This window comes from Sceloporus undulatus, chromosome 4 (assembly GCF_019175285.1).
Source record: "Sceloporus undulatus isolate JIND9_A2432 ecotype Alabama chromosome 4, SceUnd_v1.1, whole genome shotgun sequence".
Lineage (NCBI taxonomy): Eukaryota > Metazoa > Chordata > Lepidosauria > Squamata > Phrynosomatidae > Sceloporus > Sceloporus undulatus.
The window spans coordinates 83,669,403-83,691,619 of NC_056525.1; the positions used below are offsets into that span (position 1 = coordinate 83,669,403).

Below are 22,217 nucleotides of genomic sequence, written 5' to 3' on the forward strand. Positions count from 1 at the left end.
AATCTTTAATATAAAACATTCCAAAAAGAAAGTGTACAGAAATATGGAGAGATGACACAGAACACCTATTGTGAAAACTCCCTATTTGATGCATTGTATTACTCTAGGAGCATGTCATTCAGCAAAATGTTTCATTACTAACTGCAGGTCAGCAGGAGGGAGGGAGAAAGTACTGTAGCCAAAAAACTAAGCAGTTGGGTGGATACAAGAAATGCACTTCTCGTAGGAATTACATTTTAATTTAGAGCCTACAAGTGTGTTGTACTGTACTCCCAATTTTGAACCGGTACTTCCCCCACAATAGGTTAGTTTGATCTTAGCACAGCAAAAATCCAGTAAAACAGGAAAGCTCTCAACAATGAGCTGTGCACACCCTTTGTTAAAGAATACAACGTGGTGAATAAACTACAGCTGTGCTTTAATCTCTGCTGCTGTGAGCAAGCACACAATCTGTCCATCTTCATGAATCTGCTGGACAGTAACAGCAGGAGGGCAAGCCATTGATGGGCCCCACACATTCCAAACCTTCATAAACCCAAACTGTTTTCTCTCCAGTTGTCGCACTGGATCTCAGTATGGCACATATTCCCCATAACCCACATGTCATAGTAAGTGAACACTCATTCCTGCATTTGGAGCTATAAGTAGAAGCTTTGGTCTAATTAATACGATTTAAACCAGCTTGTCTACTTTCACCATTAACTTCCTTTTCAGTCTAATAATCTGCTTCTCTCAAGCAAAGCTTTGTTTTGATGATTTAAGGAGTGAGGTAGACAATCTATGACCAATTTTACTCTATTCCTTTACTTGTAAAAATTTAAGTATCTGAATAAGGAGACAGTCACAATACAAGATGGAATTTAACTGAAATTCCACTGCTTGGGGTTTCGCCCCCAGATATTCCAAGTCTTTCATTCTTCCATGGAATAATTTTGCATAGGCCAGGACCAGTAGGACAAAGTTCCAGCAGGCTGCCACCATGACTGCACTTGGGAAAGATGTATGTAGAAAATCTTCCAATCTTTCCAGTTTACATGTCTGAAGAGGGCTCATGTTGCTCTTGTTGTGCTTCTTCTTTTTAAAGAGTTCATGCTCATTCACTTGAGTCGGTGAACCTTCTTTCCAAGGAAGTAATTTTCAGAGAAAGGAACATGTTTTACCAAAACCAAAAAAGCAGGAGTCCCAGCTTTCACAAAGTATCTGCAAAAATATTATTTTAATGAGTCACACAATAGTCTCAGTTCCCCCACAGATTTTTAGCATTCCAGAACATTTCTTTGTCTGTGGACATGTGCTTTGTTTATACCAAAAAATGCTGCCCTATTTCCACCACCACCCTCTATTGGAAGGCACTACTGTAATCCCATGAAACAAATTTTCACCTGCTCTGCAACATAAAAATTAGATGTACAGTCCTCCCTCCATTCTTGTGGTCTTTGGATTCATGCCCCTCACTTATGCGCGAGGGATGAACAGAGGTGGAATGAATGGGACATGCCCCTGTGAGCCCCTGCCTATATTCAAGCCAGTGGAGCTTGAATATCAGCAAAACTCCATTTTTGCAAGGGGGTCTGGAACAGATCCCTTGTGAAAAAGGGGGGGGGGGGGTGACTGGACTAGAATATAAAGAAGATGCTCCAACTGCTGAAATAAACAAATCAGCTTGTATAATAGCAAGGGATGTCCCCCCCCCCCTTGTAAATATTCCCATTCAAAATGCTTTCTAGAAATTTAGTAATTCAGTAAGACGTGAAATGCTACCTAGACTATGAATATGACCGCCTTGCATTCTTTCAAGTGCCTTGTCTACAGCCAGTTTCACCATGAAAGAGGGCAGTGAAATGGATGAACTACGATGGTACTGCTATACAGCCTCTAGCCAACAAGTAGCGGGCAGTTATGTTTTATTTACTTTTCATTTTGAGCATAGAGATCCACTCTGAATCTGAAGGACAATAACCATGTGCACTTTTTCTTGCACAGGGAAACTATGCTTTATTTTTAAAAGATCAAATGTCAACATTACATAGTTGCCAGCATGAGATGATTACACAGTAAAAATGAATAATTTGAAGGCCCTAGTTCAGAACCTCACCTTTGGTGTTGCAGTGCTTGTAACAATGTGGTTTCTGTGTCAATCTGGTATATATCTCCTCTCTCTTCATCTTCATAATAAAGCTGTGTAATTTAATGTGAGAAACAAACATGAGCAAGCTACATTATCTTTAGTAAGATATTTATCAGCACTGAAGTAAAGATCCTTTCATTATCTAGCCTCAGAAACAAAAAACATGAATTGTTATAGATTCACTACATGATACTGCAGCTATGAAGAACACTGTCTCCTAATAACCAGATGTGAAACCCTCTCTCTGAAGCATGCCTCTTATCAAAAGCCCACTGGTTGCCATATTTTCATTTTTGTTAACAGAAATAGTTTCCAACAGTGTATTATACTTCTTTTTTCACTGAATGACAATAATCACTTAATAAAAATAATAAAGACACCAAACTTATTCCTGAGGGAGCCTGTTTATTTCCTCTAGCTGTTCCACTGCAATACATGAGGCAAAGGATTTCTTTCAGGGATGCTTTTTAAAAAATTATTTTTTGTAATACAATGATGATAAAAGTAAGGGTTTTTTTTATTTTAGAAAGATCCTATTCATCACCTTGGATAATAATTAACCATTTCTCATATTATAAAACTGCCCTAGGAGCTTGATACTGACAGGCTGAAATGTCATATTATTACTGTAAAAATTTTCTTTTCTTTTTTAAAGTGCTCACAGTCTGGCTTATGCAGTATAAATATGGTATGAATGCAAAGTGGGTGAAGACAAATCTCCAGTGGTATAGTTATGTGGATTGCAGACACCTGGGTCTGGAGAGGGAGGAAGGAGGTATGACCATGTAATGTGGTGGGCTGCTGTGGTATTCAACATCTCTGGAGAACCAGCTGAAGGTTTTCAGCACCACCTGGGTGAATCAGTGGACATCTTGACTCATGAGAGGTTCCAAATTTGTCCCCAGCTGCCTACCTGGCATGTGAAGCCACTCTGTTGCACTACCCAGACTCTGTTGTAGTGTGACAGGCGACAGTTCATATCAGCAAGATTTACACAAGATTGGTGCCACCACTGCATCCAGACCATGGAATTTATTGAACTATCTCCCTTCCCCAAAGGGCTGTTCTTGGTCTTGATATGAGAGAAACCAGTCAGACATGACAATGCACACACATGCACACATGAACATGTGCTCTGTAAATATGAACACATACAAATTAATTCTAACCTCTTTGGTAAATTAAATTTACTAAGTACTCTAGAATAATCTCTTTTTTTAGGACAAAACTATCAGGTACAGTTTCTTACCTCCAGTTCACTGGGAATATACTTTCTTTCTAAATCCCAGGGAGGCAACTCTTCAAACATGACCACTAAATGGTCAACAAACCTGAAATGCAAGATGCTTCATGTTATTCAGCTCAACACTATTTATTTCAAAACAGCTGAAGGTCAGCAACTACTGAATTCCAGATTGTCTAACATCTTTGTAATGCAAGACAGTGTATTAATAAAAAGCTGCTGATCAGTGCATTAATATTAATTCTTCAGTGTTTTATAATAACCTTCCATAGTATTGTTCCTGAAATAATTGGAAAGGGTTGCAAGAACAACTCCAAGAAATAGCAGTCTATGCTAGGCCAGCAGGCACAATCCCTCTCCCTATGCACAAGCAAAGTAATATCTCAAAATTCCTACTGAAATACTGAAAACATCACAAACGAATCATGTGAATTGGACATACAGCCTCCCTCCTTCCAAATGATGTTATTTTGTGTAAATAATGAGCTTTAAAAATTAACCTGGATTCTTCATGAAAAGTGGAGATGAAGTCACTTTGCCCATGCTCTGGATACAGGAACAACACTGGCCAAGTAAGACTGCCATCCTCTTGTAGACACACCTTGGCACCAAGAGCACTTTCTGAACTAAGTCCATCTAAAGACATCTCAGCAAGGCCTGTGGATATTTCAGTGTCATCTTCAGAGGATGCCAGAGACAATTTGATATTCCGATCCTAGGTTGAACAAGGAAGATCTACTTAAGGCAAGGACCTAAAATGTATCTTCATGCCTTGGCATTTCACAGGACAATCTTTACTGAAAAGGTAAGTCTACCTTGATAGCTTGGAGTAAGGCTTCTTTCTGAGACTGTTCCCTTTTCCCCTGAAGTTTTGCTTTTCTGAAATCTCGCTCCTCAGTACGCTGAAGAGATAGATAAAACTGTCACAATTTTGAGAAGGAGGGTAGTATTTTGTCCATCTCATTCTACTTTAGTTAGAATCAAGTTTCCATTTTTTAAATCCACCTAACCTTTAGTCTGTCAGCTTTGGCTCTTGTTTCTAGAAGCTTCTTTTCCTTTGGATCAGTTCTCAACCCCTCTTCACACCACATTATGGCTTCAGAGAAATGCCTGAGTTGCAAATGGCACAGTGCTCCTAGAAAAGTGTTCAGAGTTGCTTCTAAACATATTTGCAACAAACACCAGAACATTTAACTAGGTTTAATAACACTCAAGTGAACAAAAACAGGCAGGCACACGGGATTCTAAATATTTTAACCTAATGGTTAAAGCAGTGATCTAGGAGTCAGACACCTGAATTCCAGTCTTGCATTTGCTGCTAATGTGCTATAAATAGCATCATTTCAAGGTACCATTGCTTCTGCTCTGCCTTCTTTCCTTCGAGATAAGGTACACATAACTCTAGGGATGTGGTGGCTTAGTAGTTAAGATGCCAATTCTGACAACTGGAAGATCGGAAGGCTGGCAGTTCAAGGCCTGAATGCTGCATGATGGGGTGAGCTCCTGTCACTAGTCCCAGTTTCTGCCAGCCTAGCAGTTCGAAAGCATGCAAATACAAGTAGATAAATAGGTACCACTTTGGTGGGAAGGTAACAGTGTTTGGTGCAGTCATGGTGGCCACATGACCACCAGTCATCTTTGGACAACGCTGGTTCCTTCGGCTTACTAATGGAGATGAGACATTCATGTCAAGGGACTACCTTTATCTTTATCTACAATCCTATCAAATTGTATTAAATTACTATTTCATGGCACTTTGAAAATTTACCTTTCCAATAGCTTCTGTCAACAAGGTGTTTCCCAGGTGTTTTTATACAGGGTACAAAAATATCTCATGCTCTTAGTATTTCTGAATGCTGAAGCTCCTAGATCCTTCCTTTCACCTAGAAGCTGCTCTGATAATGCTGATGTTGAACATGAAAATAATGGTAGTCTCTCTTACCTCTTGTTATTGCTTTGAGGTGGTTGGGCTTCAGTTTTCTTGCTGCGATAGCATCATTGAGAGCTGACCGATAGTTGCCTAAACAAAACACACACTGTAAAATTTGTATCATTACATTGAAATTGTCAATGCAGCAAGTTGCAAGGAAGGGCTTGTTTCTAAAGACAAGCTGGGCCCCACCACTGCAAGACAGCTAATGTTTTCAAATAAATGTATATAGGCAATGAAGAAAGAAAATATTGGTCAAGCTCTTACATTGTCTGGGCAGAGCATAATGCTCCATGTGCACAGTTCTGCAGTGCTGCTGTTTTGCCCTATGAAGAAGGCAACTACCAAATAGTGGATCATTTCTCTGTGGCCATTTTGTGGCCATGAGGACTCATGCAGTGTTTGGCTGTATTTCTGTAACTGAAAAGAAACAGCAGTTGTTTCCACAACAGATCTCCAGAAGGTGATGAAAGTTTTTCTCTCCTGGATGCCACTGGATGCTGCCTGAGCATCTCAAGTCCTCCAGCAGCTACTAAATGGCCGAGATGGCATTTAAAACAGATGTGTATGTGTGCATAGTACAAGAAGGTACAACCAACTTAGACATGCACATGTGTAACCTCAGGTTTTGAACATGTATATCACAAATGATACCAGGCAGAATATGGGACTTCCAAAATGATCAGAACTGATGTTTTTGTTGAGAATGGATGGGTGAATGGGTGGCTGTTGTTTTTTTTAAAGTATTTTATTGCAGAAATTCAGTACAACCTATTGTGACTTGTCTTTCTTTCCAGGTTGATGTAACATCGCCATCAAAAATCTGTATTTAAAGTTTATTGTTCCCTCCTGAAAAGCATCAGCAACACAACTCAAACCTACTTATCTATGCAGTATCCCAGCTGCTCAAGAGAAGTTTCTACCTGCACAAAGGACTAAATCTTAGTCCTTGCCAGACATTTTAGCCAAATAATCTCTAATGCATTTTAAAATAATATATGCCAACAGATACATTAGCTATGTAAAGATTATTAATACAGTGTTTTTGTAATGTAAATGACAAATATAGGACCAGGGTATAAAATGAGATTTCCCTTTTGATTGGATCCATGGAAAGAATTAGACAACCTCAGGAAGGTATAAGTGGCCTAGAGGCCATACAGTCCTCCTTCTTGCACTAAATAATACTAATTTTATTATAATATCTGACTATGCTTTTGTGTTACCATGTGCTTCTGGCTCTTAGATCAGCATTTGCAGAAAAGAGTTGTCTTCTGAAATACAGATGTAGGCCACCTCTATTGCACACATGTTTTGGACACAATGGCTGAGGTTCCACATTGCCCAGTGTAGCATAAGAATTCTCCAGGTGGAACTCGGCTATGGTCCATAACTCATCGCCCCAGGATTTTGTAGTCATGATTTTTCTGCGATAACTTCCCTGATTCCATATCTGGGGAAGAGTAGGGGTGGAGGAATTGAATAAGCCTCATAGCCAGATGCAGACTGATGACAGCTTCTGCTGAGATCTACTGGGGAACTTCTCTGAACCTACGTATTCTCAAACGGCCATAGAATGGCCATTCAAGAGAGGCTATTGCAGTAAAACTGTGAATTCAGAGGAGGGAGCTTTGGCGGTTGTGGAGGGCGGAAGAAAATATCAACCTGTGCAATAACCAAAAAAGAAAAAAAAAAAGACATATTCAGATGTATGGAGGACTTATGCCTGCATATGTCACTAAGAATATACTGGTCAAAGTTTTAGTGTGTAAGAGTTGAAGTAAATTATTTTTAATTCCATAGCTTTTTTTCAGTGCATGTTGCAATACATTTTAAATGAATAATTCTCAGATTGTTTATCCTCAAAACAGCCTTGTAAAGAAACCCTGCAATTCTTATTTTATAGAGAAAGATCTAGTTGCACAATTCTACTAATTTCATGATTGCTTGAACCCACAGAGAAGCAAAACTTCATAAGCTTCAAAATCTTTTCATTATACAGGATTTAAACTAGGTACAACACTGAAAACTGTATATTACCCAAATGAAACTGGGCAGCAGCTCTGTTTGTATGAAGCACAGTATTCAGTTCCACGTCATTACATTTCTTTTTTAGACCTTCTGTATAAGCTATGATAGCTTTCTTATAATCTTTTTCCTTGAAGTAATCATTGCCCTCATTCTTATAAATCTTGGCTTGCTCTGATGAAAAAAAAACAAGACAACAACAAAAAGATTTGAGAAAGGCAATCATTATGTGTGTCCCTGACCTATCTGCTTCAACATGCCTTTAAAATACAGAGGATGCCACCTCAAAAATATTTATTTATTTATTTATTTATTTATTTATACATAACAGTTCGCATCCTGCTCAATAGTTATGATATCATAAGCTAGACGTAGGATCTTGTAACTTTGGGCTATTCACATTTACAATCATGATACCATTGCCGTGACCGCAAATTCCTTCCCACCAGCCCATCTTAAAATCCAGGCAGTCAGACCGAGTGAAAGAGTTCTGCTCTGCTAGTGAGCTGAAGGATAATGCATCCATTCCTCTTCTGTCAGAATGCTGAGCTGCAACAAGGAGTTGAGACAGGACTCTGCATGTTGCACCACAGCTCTTTGGTGGAAGCTGAAGGATGACCTCTCCAGCTCCCGCCAAAGAGCTGTAGTGTCATCCTTCAGCACTCCACTATTTGTCAGCACTGCATAAATCCATTGTTTGGTAAAGCTACTTGACTTTTAAAGTGGGTTTGGGGTAGTTGGATCAGGAGACTGATTGTAGCTATGTATTTTTTTAATGATTCTTTTTATTGGAATTTTTTTTTAATGTAAACAGTTTAAAAAATACAAGCAAATGAGCAAACAACAGGTTGGAGTGTCAATGAATTATACTCTATGTGTAATCATGGTTTACAGTGTGTGGAAGGAAAGAGCAAAGAGACACCAAAATGTTGGAGAAAGTGTAAAGCCCAAGGTTTTTATATTCACATGTGACTAGAATACCCCATGACAAATTAATGTATTTATAAATAAATAGGTTACAAAACCCAGTGATATTGTTACAATTATAGGGAAAGCACTGAAGCAAACTGCAAATTTCAAACTGTAACACTGATAATAGGTACCACATATTATACTATGAAATTACCTTCATGGGTTTGTTCTTCATCAAAAATTATAGACTGAAGGCAAGCCAGGTCAGGATTCTTCATAGGGTCTATTTCAGAGGGGGCTTTCTTCATGAACATTGGAATTTGGTCAAATTCCTGACAACAGATGCAAAAAGTCAATTACCAAGGATGGAAGAAGAGAAAGAATTCAGAAACTCCATATTTTTTGAAATACACTCTTTAACATAAAATAATTAAAAGAACTTTTCTCAATCCCACCATACATAATTATGCAGTTTGAACGCCCTGAAAGCCTTATGTTAGTTAGAGCTCTTCATTGTCATGGTATGCATTTACAACAAGTCAAATCAACTTGAGAGCCAGTATGGCATAGTGGCTTGAGCATTGATTGCAACTCTGGAGATCAGGGTTCAATCAATTCCCAATCTGCCATGGAAACCCACTGGGTGACCTTGGGCAAGTTACGCTCTCTCAGCCTCAGGGATCTCTGAACAAATGCAAGAAAACCCCATGACAGATTCGCTTTAGGGTCACCATAAGTCAGAAACAACTTGAAGGCATACCAGAACAACAAACCATGTACTTCTCTGGCAACAACCAAAACCTTGTTAAAATACAGTCTCTGGCACTTCTCCTACAGAATTTTATCATACTTTCTATCCTTATCTGTCAGAATTCTTTCACACTGACAGACATAAACACACCATAATATTCCACCCTCAAAATAGCAAAACCCCATGAAAACACTGTCTCATATGCTACAGCTTCCCAGACTGTTCAGTCTGTTCAGAAGGATAAACAATTCAGTACTCTCTGATTTTTTTCTGACTCAGCTTTCTCTGCTTGCTACCATTAAAATATGAATAGGGAATTCTTTTTAAAAAAGAAATACTCATGTCAGAATACTGAAGACATCTATTTTTGGTGCCTTCTTAGGGCCTTTTACAAGAAAGAAGGATGCAGCTAATGAGAAAGAACTTCCTATTGTTTAGTAGTGGAACAAATGACCTTAGCAGGTGGTGGGTAGCTTTTTAAAATCAAAGTCGGATGGCCATCAGTCAAGGATGCTTTAGCTGTGAATTCTTAAATTGGCAGAGGTGCAGCTAGATAACCTTTGATGCCTTATGCATCAACATATGCATTAACTTATAAGTGTTTATGAAAATTTGAGATACCATGTATTTTTTGTTTTGTTTTGTTTTGTTTTGGTGTGTGTTGTTTGCCTTCAAGTCGTTTCTGAATTACGGCAACCCTAAGGCGACACTATCATGGGGTTTTCGTGGCAAGATTTGTTCAGAGGAGGTTTATCCTTGCCTTCCCCTGAGGCTGAGAGAGTTTCATGGCCGAGTAAGAATCAAAATCTGGTCTCCAGAGTCATAGTCCAACACTCAAACCACTTTTAATACCACACTTTACCCTCCCTCAGTACTATATTAGTTAGAACAACCTAGTGCCCTCTGTATGTTTTGGACTACAGTTCCCATCAGCCAAGACCTAAAGCTGATAGCAATTTAAATTCAAGTACAGTATTTGGAGGGCATGCCACTGGGAAATACACATGGCATTACTGTCAATCAGACTATAAGTACTATCCTATCCTACACACTGGAGTTGAAACTGGATTATAAACTTAGGTTGAAAGTAGTAATAATTTAGCATCCATAAAACCCTTTCAGAAATTACCAGTATATGTTAGAAATGGTTTACAACAAGGTAAAGTCCAAAACACGCTGCAGAAATAATCCAGTTTGAGACTGCTTTATCTCCCATGGCTCAGTGTTAGGGAATACTGGGAATCTTAGTTTACTGTGGTCCCAGAGCTCTCTGACAGAGAAGGCTAAATGTCTCATAAAACTACAATTCCCAGTTCTTTGCATTGAGCCAAGAAGTTAAACCTGTCTCAAACTGGATTATTTCTGCAGTGTGTTTTGGTCCCAAGTCAGTTTTATCAGCCCCGTACCTCAGTGGGTGAAAAGAGGGAGGCTCAAGGTGCATCTACACTACAGAAATGATGCAGTTTGATCCCACTTTAACTACCATGGCTCCACCCTGCAAAATCCTGACGTGTAGTTTTGTGAGACACCAGCCCTCTTTGGCAGAGAAGGCTAAAGACCTTGTAAATATATAAATCCCGTAGCATTGTGCCATGGCAGTTAAAGCGGTATCAAACTGCATAAATTCTGCAGTGCAGATGCAGCAATCGGGTTTATTATTTCACATCCTTCATTCATTCTTGACACAAGATTGATCTGTGTTGGCAGTGAACCTGTGGACAACCTACGCAGGCTTCATCCAGAATATCTCCATGCTCATGCCAATCTGTTTTGGGGTTTTCCACTCCAGGAAATGAAAAAGGATTCCTCTAAGGCAGAGAAGGCTAAAGACCTTGTAAAACTACAAATTCACAGGATGGAGCTACAGTACTTAAAATGGTGTCAAACTGCGTTATTTCTACAGTGTAGATAAATCCAACAGCCAGCAGTGACGGTGGACTGGCTAAAGGCTGTGGGGCAGGTTTGGACACTCTCACTAAGCCATACAACAAGGACCCAACGTGGTTTGAGCATTGGACTATGACTCTGGAGACCAGGGTTCGAATCCTGGCTTGGCCATGGAAACCCACTGGGTGACTCTAGAAAGTCACACTCTCTCAGCCTCAAAGGACGGCAATGGCAAATTTCTTCTGAAGAAACATGCCACAACAGGTTTGCCTTAGGGTCGCCACAAGTCAGAAAAGACTTGAAGGCACACAACAACAACAACTATATGCCATAAAACTAACTGGGTGGCTTTATGCTGCAGCAATTATCCTTCAGTCTCGGCCATATAAACCCACTAGGAGACCCTGAGCAAAGTCACACTCTCTCAGCTTCAGAGGATGGCAATAGCAAACCCCTTATGAAGGAACTAGGATAGGTTTGCCTTAGGAGGCACCAGAGGTCTCTCACAGAGAAGGTTAAACATTTCACAAAACCAACTGCCGTGGTTCAGTGCCATGGAACTGTGGGAACTAGTTCTGTGAGACATTTAACCTTCTGTGTCAAAAGATCTGATGCTGCTATAAACTACAAATCCCATAATTCCATAGCACTAAGCCATGGCACTTAAAGCGCTACCAAACTGCTTGGTTTCTGCAGTGTAGGCAGCAACCGCAATGCAGAAACAATCAAGGTTGACACAGCTTTAACTGCCCTGGCTCAGTGCTAGGGAATCCTGGGAACTGTAGTCTGTTGTACTTCTGACAGGGAGAGGTTAAACGCCTCACAAAACTACACTTCCCAGAATTCCCTAGCATTGAGCCAGGGCAGTTAAAAGGGTGCCAAACTGCATTATTTCTGCAGTGTGGGGGCTCCGGGCGCCCCTTGGCCCACCTGCTCCCAGTTGCTGGGGCTGAAGGCCCCCTCGTAGCGCTCTGGGCCCCGGAATCGGTCCATGAAGGCCTCCATGGCGGCCTCCTCTTTCTCGCTCTCGCTCTCCGCCATGGCTCCCTCCCAGTCGCCTCAGACGGAGGCTCCGCCTTTCCGGAGGCAGCCTCAGTCGAAGGAGGAGGGACACCATTTTCTGAGGAAACACACACATCCCTCTGGTCCCCAAACTCTGCCCTTGAAGGCATTTTGGACTTCAGCTCCCAGAAGCCTCAGCCATGTTGGCCAATAGCCTGGGATTCTGGGAGCTGAAGTCCAAAACTCCTTAATAGATGCAAATATAGTGCCAGTTGCTGGTCACCTACATCGGACAGCTTAAGAAGCACTGCAGTAGGCTATATTTCAGAGGAAGGCAGTGACATACTTCTGAGTACTCCTTGCCTAACAAACCATGTTGTTCTTGTGTACATTCACGTCGTTTCCAACTTAAGACGACCCTATTATCACAAAGTTTTCTTGGCAAGCTTTGTTCAGAGGAGGTCTGCCCTTGCCTTCCCCTGAGGCTGAGAGAGTGCTACTTGCCCAGCGTTACCCAAAACCCAAGGCCAAGCCAGGACTCGAACCCTGGTCTCCAAAATCATAGTGCAACACTCATCTCTCTATAGCGAACTGTTGGAAGGTTTTTGCATTCTTTCCCCCTCTCTTAGATAGATAGGGAATTCCTGCATGCAAAATCTCCTCTAACTGTCTCTCATTCAGACTAACCATTTGACTTAGGTCACTCTCCCTTTCGGACAAATTGACTTTCTCCCACAATATTTTCAACTGAGCTGCTGTGTTTCCATCTTCCTGCTCTCTCAAATTCTCTTGGAAAGATGGTGAGATAGATATTTCTTTTACCTGAACTATTCACTACTTAGATTAGGATATAGATTCTACGCAAATATAGATTAAAGCCATTAGTAAACTTTTGTTTTAAACTACAAGCTATGTGTTTGTTTTTTTGAAGTTAGTCTCAGTTCTTAGGAAAACATAGTTAGACAGGAGCACTATAAGTCGACTTCATGTATGTCGAGGGCAGGTTTTGGGACCAAAATTATGAATATTGACATGACCCGGTAAGTCGAGGGTAAAACTTAGAGGCATGAACAAAGGATCTAAAGGATGAAGCAACAGAAAACAATGCCAAAAAGCGTACAAAATTTCAGCAGACATGTTTGTGCTCATACTAAATGCTGGATGGATGAGAGAATAGGGGGGGCCAGTGATTCCTGGAGAGATTATGCTCTTGCCTTTCATCAGTGACGATTCCTTTTTTAAATAAGAGTTAAAGTACAGTACAATACTTACACTGACCCATGGATAAGTCAGTGCAGTTTTTTGGGGTCAATTTTTGGACTAAAATTTCTAGACTTATATATGAGTATATACAGTATGGCCCTACCTTTGACTACTATTGCCCAAGAACAAACCTAGGGGTATATTCTTATGACCACAAATGTGTTGCATGTAATTGATTGATGCAGTATGTATTACATCTGGTTAGGACCAAGATAACCAATTCCCTGTCCATTCCCACCTTATTTATAATCTGTATAGATTTTTTAAAAAATAAAATAAAATTCCTCGGGGCTTGTGCTCTTCATTGCCCCACAGCTCATTGACACATATACATTTTAAATGTGACACACCACAATAGCACTACTTGCTTTCAGCAATGCTTACCATCTTATTGAAAGTTTTAAAATTTTACCCTAAAAATTATTTTAATAGTTTGGTGAAAGCACATATGCCCTATCTCTGACACCATTACAGATACTAGGCTGTTATTGTGCCACCAAGTTGTCCCCAATTTGCAGCGACCCCAAACCAAACCTATCACATGGAAACATTTGTTCAGAGGCAGTTTGCCATTGTTTTCCTCTGAGGCTGAGAGTGTGTGACTTGCCCAATGTTATGCAGGGGGTGTCATCGTCCAAGGAGGGATTTGACCTCTGGTCTCCCAGAGTCTTTGTTCAACACTTAAGACCATTATGCTGAGCTTGCTTCCTAGATATTAAGCTAGGTTTGTGGAAAAGGAAATGCAGAGCACACCTTCCCCATTATAGCAAGAATTTCTATTTATGTATGCATGGGTCATTAACACTAAAATAATAGCAAGGCTTAGAAATGACTGCACCATGCTTTATCTTTGGAATAAAGGGGGGGGGGACTTTGGCAGTGTTGTCCCAGCAAGGTAATGGGCTGACAGGGACCTTTAAGACTATCCAGTTTATTTCAGTGTGAGATTTTATGGGCTACAGCCCACATCTTCAGATATATGCCCATGAAAATGTATCCTAAGCAAAACTGATCTTGACTACAAGACTACTTTTTCTTTCCTTATTACAGGGCATGGACTAGTATGGCTGTCTCTTTTAAAAATTGACCCAAGAGGTTGGATTTTGAAGGGAACCAGAGGCTTTTATTATTGAGGTAGATGATAAAGCAGTGATTCCTTTTATGGGTCCTCTCCATGTTGTTCATCCTGAAGGTGACTGCAAGAGTGATGTTTGCAGCTGTTTTGTTGCTGTGAAAAGGTGCGTGCCAAACTCCTTTCCCATCCACTAGCTAGAGACTAATTGTTGTTGGCAGACTTCCAGAGGCTGAGGACACGAAAAAGACTTGAGCCACTGTTGCGGAAAGCATTCTGGGATCTTGAATTCCTCACCAGCTTTTCAACCCCAGTGTCACTGGTTGCTGTCATGTTGTTGTCATCAAGCCTGTTCTTCTGTTTCGAGAGAACAGCAAAGACACGGTCATGGGCATGAGCTGCAGTGACACACACAGATACCTCAGGGTCATGCATCAGGCCTTCAAGAGCTGAAAACGAAAAGAAGTAGTTAAAAATGCAAACGGACTGCCATCTAGATAAGTACTAATACTAACAGTAATGAGCACTTGCATATGGGGGTGTTGTACTCTTTTGAAGTGTGTGGTTTTTAAGTGCTTTTATCTTTTTAAATTGTATTCTGTTTTTAAACAAAGAATCTGTAATGTAATGTAATAATGTAATAAAATTTATTCGGTCTTTGACCAGTGTAAAAACAAAACCACACAAACAGCATATCAGTATCACAGTAACGGGTTAAAATATAAACTAATAGTAGACTATACATGTACAATATGCAAACAGAACTTTCTACATGGTAATAAAATGGCCATTTGTCCATTGAGGGCGCAGTTTACAGACAATGTAACAAAATTTAGCCACCTTATGGGATACTGTAGAATCATTGTTATCCAACAGGAGGCATAAATAAAAGGAGTCAGTTTTACCTGGGAATTTACTCAGTACAGTAGTGGGCTAATCAGTTGGTGACGAATGTCTCTATAGAAGTGACAGTAAAGGAGAACATGCTCATTGGTTTCAACAGCGCCCAAGCCACATGGGCAAAAACGAAGTTCAAAAGGTGTTTTTTTAAATCTACCTTCCAACATGGCCGTGGGCAACACATTGAAGCGTGCCAGAGTTAAAGCCCTTCTAAACTTCGGGAGGGTAAAGAATCTGTTTTCATATTGTAATAGTTCAATTCCATTTTAATTGTCAGTTTTGTAAGTTTTTAATCGTACTGTGCTTTTAGACTGTAAGCCACTTTGAGTCCCAATTTTGGGAGGAAAGTGGGATACGAATAAATACAATATAATAATCATAACAATATGTTAGTTCCTTCCCAAATGAAGGTCACTTGGCCTCCTCTCTGCTCTCTTATCCCCAGCAGACAAGGCCCTTCTTATATAAACAGGCTTTCATAATTTTACATTCGACTTTATCATGTCATTTATGTATCATCAGAAAATAGATGTGCTCTCCTTGAAGCATGTTATTTCCTTGGAACCTGATAGATACACTGCTAGACTAGGCAGCTGAAAGAGATGATGGGAAGAATTTCAGAGTGGATCTGTATCCTGTGAGCAGATATCACGTAAAATGTGAACACATTTCTAGGTGATCATTGAAGTTCTTTGTTTTGATACATGTAAAAATGCCCTGACACTTTAACTCAGCAGCTACATACATATGTTTGCATATGTAGAAAGGTCCCTTAGCGCCCCCCCACCCCAAACAAGAGTGGCACATTGAAGTCCTCATAAGGAGGTTCAGTACTATCTCCTGCAGACCAAATAGCGACAAAGGCTTTTTAAAACCACACAACATGTGTTAATCATCTGATCAGTTCAAGGATACCACCCAACTGCTTTGTTAGTGGCTACTGTTAAGGAAATTGTCACTTTGTGTACTTACAGAACATTGATCCCTTCTGACCCCAATGTTGATCATTCCTCCCCACCCCCACATTCGCATGTGGTTATAAATTGCCAGTTGAAGTAAGAACACATCATACATCTGATAAAAACATCATGAAATAAAGTTAATGTCTCAATCAAATTAGTTTGTCTTTAAGATGCCATAAGTCTGTTTGCAGACTTTGCTTCAAAAGAATATCATGGCTTCCTCTTATATTTGAAAAAAAAAAGTTCAGCATTCTATTGTTGTTTATGTTTTTATATTTTTATGCAACAACATAGTAACATGGGTTGGACATGGTACAGTAATTTGCTTAAAGCATTCAAGACAATATATGAGTACAGAATGAGACACATTGTCACAGAACTGGGAACTGTAATTTTAATTGCAAGTTAGCTCAGAAAAAAAAAAAGAATAGCAACGTTCCAAAACACATTGCAGAAATAATCCAGTTTGAGACCACTTTAACTACCTTGGCCCAGTGCTATGGAATCCTGAGAATTGTAGTTTACTGTTGCACAAGAACTCTCTGACAGAAAAGGCTAAATGTCTCACAAAACTACAGTTCCCAGAATTTCCTAGCATTGAGCCAGGGCAGTTAAAGCAGTCTCAAACTCGATTGTTTCTGCAGTGTGTATTGAACCAACTGTACAAGCTGAGTGGCTAAGCTGTGCAGCCCTCCAGTTGCTATTATCTCACCCTTAGCAATACTAGCCTCATTATTCTCACTCCTGGTTTACCGTGAATCTAATTGACTTTTCTTTTTATTATTTTTATTTAATGTAATGCATATAACCATAATAATCTTACACTTTTTCTCTTTACGTACGGTACTTACTTTGGGATACCAAATCAAGATCTTCCTTTGCCACTGTGTTGTCCATGTGTAGTACTAGGAAACCTAAAGACACCATGTAAGAAATTAATTATAATTAGAAGTCATAATTATGAGTCACTGTGTAATAGCAACTATTATACTATTCCTACATGTGTGTACTTGAAAGTAAGACCCAGTGATTTCAATTTCAACTTCAAAAAAAGCTATTTCAAACTTCAAAGAAAACAGGTTTAGAGTTTCAATTGTACATGCCCTGAACCATGATCATGGAACACCAAGACCTCCATATGTTGTTGTATGACAACACCTATCAGCCATAACCAGCATAGCCAACACCAAGGACAGATGGGAATTGCAATCCAACAACACAGAATCATAGAATCGTAATGTTGGAAGAGACCACAAGGGCCATCCAGTCCATGCAGGAAATCCAAACCAAACCATCCCTGACAGATGGCCATCCAGCCTCTGTTTGAAGACCGCTAAAGAAGGAGACTCCACTACACTCCGAGGGAGTTTGTTCCACTGTCGAACAGCCCTTACTGTCAGGAAGTTTCTCCTAATGTTGAGCTGGAATCTCTTTTCCTGGAGCTTGCATCCATTGCTCCGGGTCCTAGTCTCTGGAGCAGCAGAAAACAAGCTTGCTCCCTCATCAATATGACATCCCTTCAATTATTTAAACAGGGCTATCATATCACCTCTTAACCTTCTCTTCTCCAGGCTAAACATCCCCAACTCCCTAAGTTGTTCCTCATAGGACATGGTTTCCAGACCTTTCACCATTTTAGTCGACCTCCTCTGGACACGCTCGTTTCTCAATGTCCTTTTTGAATTGTGGTGCCCAGAACTGGACACAATATTCCAGGTGGGGCCTGACCAAAGCAGAATATAGTGGGACTATTACTTCTCTTGATCTAGACACTATACTTTTATTGATGCAGCCTAAAATTGCATTGGCCTTGTTAGCTGCCGCATCGCACTGTTGACTCATGTTAAACTTATGGTCTACTTGGACTCCTAGATCCCTTTCACACGTAGTTTCATTCAGCCAGGTGTCCCCCATCCTATATCTGTGCTTTTCGTTTTTCTGCCCTAAGTGCAGTACCTTACATTTCTCCGTGTTGAATTTCATTTTGTTAGTTTTGGCCCAGTTTTCTAGTCTGGTCAGGTCATTTTGAATCTTGATCCTGTCCTCTGGAGTATTAGCTACTCCCCCTAATTTGGTGTCATCTGCAAATTTGATAAGTATGCCCCCAATTTTGTCCTCCAAGTCATTGATAAAGATGTTGAATAGCACTGGGCCCAGGACAGAGCCCTGTGGGACCCCACTGGTCACTTCTCTTCAGGATGAAAAGGAGCCATTGTTGAGCACCCTTTGGCTTCGCCCAGTCAACCAATTACAAATCCATGTAGCAGTTGCCTTGTCTAACCCACATTTTACAAGCTTGTTTGCAAGCATATCATGGGGAACTTTGTCAAAGGCCTTACTGAAATCAAGATATACTATATCCACAGCATTCCCTTCATCTAACAAGCTGGTAATTTTATCAAAAAAAAAAAAAAAAAAAAAGATCAGGTTTGTCTGGCATGACTTCTTTCTCTGAAACCCATGTTGACTTTTTGTGATTATGGAATTGCTTTCTAGATGTTCACAGACTCTCTTTTTAATGATCTGCTCTAGAATCTTTCCTGGTATTGATGTCAGACATCTGGAGTACCACACATGTCCCCGTTCCTTGTTTTTGTTGTTGTTTGGTGCCTTCAAGTTGTTTCTGACTTATAGTATCCCTAAGGCGAACTTATCATGGGGTTTTCTGGGGCTTTGAGTGTGTGACTTGCCCAAGGTAGTTGAGGTTTCCATGGCTGAGCAGGGATATGAACCCTGGCCTCCAGTGTCATAGTCCAGCACTGAAACCACAATGCCACACAATGCCCATTCCTATACTTGGACAAAAGTCTTACCGAATGAAGAGGGCCTGATGTAGATCCTTAAGTCAGCAGAACTTTCCTGCTAATTACAGCATAAAACAGCCTTAATAAAAATGTATTTCAAGCAGATATGCACACTGGCCTAGTAGAAACTGAGGAAGCTTTACATGTTCCTATGAAAAAGATGGCCAAAAGCATCTTTTCTACAATTCCATTACAGAACCACAGCAGGACTATTCTTTGTATTGCTATTAAATTTTCCCAAGACCAGGAATAAGATCAAATTGTCATGACAGCAGTCAGCCCTAATATGAGAATGATTTTTTTTCATTTACCAAGGAACATGATGGAAGCCCTTTTTATAGAAAGAAGTGGACTCTCAGTGTAGAAAATGCCCTGGTACAAGAACCTTTGAAGAGCTCCTTGTTGTTTCTCTACCTGAAAGTGTAAGAAATGTAAAACTGGTTTAATATAAAGGGTAAATTACATTATGACCAGAGAGTTTAAGTTTATGAATTTATTAAGTAAATAGCTTCTGAGCTAAGACAGGGTACACATCTTGTTCAGATATCGTTGGATTACAATTTCCCACCCCTGTTCTGGGCCATCACTTGTTCAAATCTCATCTCATTAGTAGCAGACATTAGGCAGTGGAGTAATATGCAGATCAAGGATAGTTCAGACCTATCTTACAGGGCTCCTGTAAGGACCATTTGATCTGGAGGAAAAGTGGTATACAAATAAAAGTTTATTATTATTATTATTATTATTATTATGATGATGATGATGATGATGATGAATGTGAACACTAAGGTAAAGTGGTATATAAAAATACTATCATCAATACTAACTAGTCAAGAAACCAAGTACAAAAATTAAGGAAAATTCAGACCCTTATGAAAAATAATATTAAACAATCTATATGTAATCCTCCAGAATATGGCCAGGTGTCTAAAATGCCAAAATCTGATTTTTAGGATGTAATGTTGATCATTTAACACCACCTTCTTTCCTGAATCTTTGATTAGACTAGCTGATAGTCTGCTTTAAAATGCACACTTCTTTTTTAAAAAATGCAGGTAAGTGGCTGGTTGGCTTTTAAAAAGTCTTCCAGCATCTTTGTTATAATTAGGTTTGTTTTATATCCCTCTTTTTGTTCTTGAATATTGACACAAGAATAATTTGTGCTAGCAAAGAATCTGTGAACAACCTACGAGGTACAGGCAGGTTTCATCCACAATGTCTTCATGCTCATACCAAGCTTTAGAGCTGACAATCTGCTTTGGGGGTTTCCATCCCAGGAAGTGAAAGGATTCCTCCAAGGCATACTTAGATTTCTACAAGAAGATAATATATAGCTTGAAACATTCAGAAAGCAATACCATCCGGCTACTGAATACCTTTGTGATAAATGTTGGGGGAGGTATATTTTAATGAGATTTGACATCAGAACTAATGAGATGGCAACTGTCCAATAAGATGGGCAATTGGGGAGAAGTGTGAACCTTTGAGATGGTTTTGAGAGAGTTTTAAAAAGCCTGGATGCAACATAAGGTTTTTGTCTCTTTGTCTACATGCCTGATGGCTTTTGTCTCTGACTCTTGAGAGGCAGACTGTGAGGGAGCTGGTGGACCTGGACAATAGAGTCCAGGCTCCCAGCTATACAGAAAAATCAAGGACTACAAATTCCATCTGAGCTGTGAGTAAGATTAAGAACATGTACCAGTCAGTGGTGTCAGGATTTTTTATTTGTTTTACTGGCTTGGCTGAAATGATTGAACTCTGTAACTTACACTTTCTGTTTGTGCCTGTAGGACAAGTTGGACCTGCATGTAGTGGTGATATCCTTTTGCTCTAGAACTCCTTCAGTTAGAATAAAGCTTTTTAAAAAGGTACTCTGCCTCCAGGCATTCCTTTTCATGTACCTTGGCGTGGCTAGTTCTTTCCTAAGTTGACAATGGAAATTGTCAGCGGAATCCCCCAGCAAAGTCCTGATATGTTGCTAAGGTGGTGTGTGTGGGGGGGGGGGATTGACCAGGTGGTGGCAAAAAGGTTTGTTTTTAGATAAAAAGGTGGTCTCAAGGGGTCCCATCCAGGTCAACTGAAGCAGAGGGGCAAAGTAGAGAACCTTCACAACCTTAAAGCAGTGGTTCCCGATCTTTGGTCCTCCATTTGTTTTGGACTCCAGCTAATTTGTCCAATATTCAAGAATTATGGGAGTAGAAATCCAAATCATCTGGAGAACCAAAGGCTGGGAACCATTGCCGTAATGGAAGAAAAGACATGCTGATATCTGTACACAAAACAGAAAACGATTGTGAGGGCGTGGAGCTGGACAAGGTCGGTTGGAGCCAGCCACCCACTGACTTTGTAATGCTGTAAAGGAAAGCCAACAAGGGGAAAGGATACAACTAGAGGCTGTTTGGTTAAAGAGAAAGAAAAAGGGATAATGAAAAATAGATGTTGGGATCAGGAGTCAGAAATACAGATGGAGGGCTAGCTATAAAGGGAATGGAGAAGATTTGACTTGAGAATGTGGTGAGAGCTCAGGGTGAAGTGTTATTTGGTTTGAAACAGAATGGTTATTATATGTGTGGAACTGGTATAAGGTTAAATGTTTATTTTATTTGTTATGTAGTACATCTTGGTTGTTGTATGCCTTCAGGTTGTTTCCAGCTTATGGCAGCCCAAAGGCAAACCTATTTTCTTGGCAAGATTTGTTCAGAGGAGTATTTTGAGCCCTGGTTGCCATAGTTGTAGTCCAGTACTCAAACCACAGGAATCATGCTGGCTCTCAGTAATTATTTACTGTTTTTATTTTCTACATTTCTTGTTTGAATGTTCTAAATTAATAATTGACAAAGGACAACTTTTATCATACTAAATCCAGTGAAGAACACAACTACTTGTCCAGTACAGTGGTCACATGAAGACTCAAGTACCAGAGGTTAAAAGGGCGAGTGACAAGAGCCCTAGGGCTGGAACTGTGGCATCACAGTGGGTATCAAGCTTGAGGACACACATTCAAGAAGCATACTGGTATGCAGATGGGAGAAGAAAACAAACTGAGCTAGGACTTTTGTTTGAATGATCTGACGGATGACTATCTTAATAGTTCCTTGGAAACTGGGAGAAATACATGTTGGTAAGAACTTGCCTTGCTGATGTCAGAGTTCTCCTCCTGGAGATGCAAAAATAATGGAACCATGCTTTCTAGTACTTGTTGCCTTATCATTAGTTTGTTGTTTTTCTTGGCCCTTCTCAACATTTTCCCAAAAAGATATATGGCAGAAGCACGTACACTTTCTCTATTCTGTAAACATCAAAATAAAAGGAGATAGTGAGACTCTCAATGGAGA

At 40.0% G+C, this 22,217-nt stretch overlaps 2 protein-coding genes across 10 annotated transcripts in view; both read right to left on the minus strand.

The window, feature by feature from the left end:
- Window positions 1-783: 783 nt before the first annotated feature.
- On the minus strand, window positions 784-11,963 carry TTC4 (tetratricopeptide repeat domain 4). 3 transcript variants are annotated; one of them, XM_042462607.1, is made up of 11 exons: window positions 11,810-11,963; window positions 8,456-8,573; window positions 7,342-7,503; window positions 5,314-5,391; window positions 4,382-4,506; window positions 4,187-4,273; window positions 3,872-4,086; window positions 3,378-3,459; window positions 3,042-3,263; window positions 2,096-2,178; window positions 784-1,200 (listed from the first exon to the last, which is right to left on the minus strand). In XM_042462607.1, the coding sequence occupies exons 1-11, from the start codon at window positions 11,918-11,920 to the stop codon at window positions 1,098-1,100; spliced, it is 1,386 nt and encodes a 461-aa protein (XP_042318541.1). In that variant the 5' UTR covers window positions 11,921-11,963; the 3' UTR covers window positions 784-1,097. The 3 variants fall into 3 exon arrangements, with proteins under 3 accessions (XP_042318541.1, XP_042318542.1, XP_042318544.1); XM_042462608.1 differs by lacking the exon at window positions 3,042-3,263; XM_042462610.1 differs by lacking the exons at window positions 7,342-7,503; window positions 8,456-8,573; window positions 11,810-11,963 and adding an exon at window positions 5,569-6,966.
- A 2,292-nt stretch (window positions 11,964-14,255) lies between these two features.
- Window positions 14,256-22,217, minus strand: part of MROH7 (maestro heat like repeat family member 7) — a 34,953-nt gene continuing 26,991 nt past the window's right edge. For 6 of the 7 annotated variants that reach the window (XM_042462603.1, XM_042462601.1, XM_042462599.1 and 3 more), the window contains 5 exons: window positions 22,016-22,171; window positions 20,073-20,195; window positions 19,194-19,296; window positions 16,930-16,992; window positions 14,256-14,665 (listed from right to left, as the gene is read on the minus strand). In XM_042462603.1, coding sequence (XP_042318537.1) covers window positions 14,421-14,665; window positions 16,930-16,992; window positions 19,194-19,296; window positions 20,073-20,195; window positions 22,016-22,171 — 690 coding nt within the window. In that variant the 3' untranslated portion in view covers window positions 14,256-14,420. Of the gene's footprint in view, window positions 14,666-16,929; window positions 16,993-19,193; window positions 19,297-20,072; window positions 20,196-22,015; window positions 22,172-22,217 lie in introns of those variants that run through there. The other variant, XR_006103460.1, reaches the window with a different exon arrangement.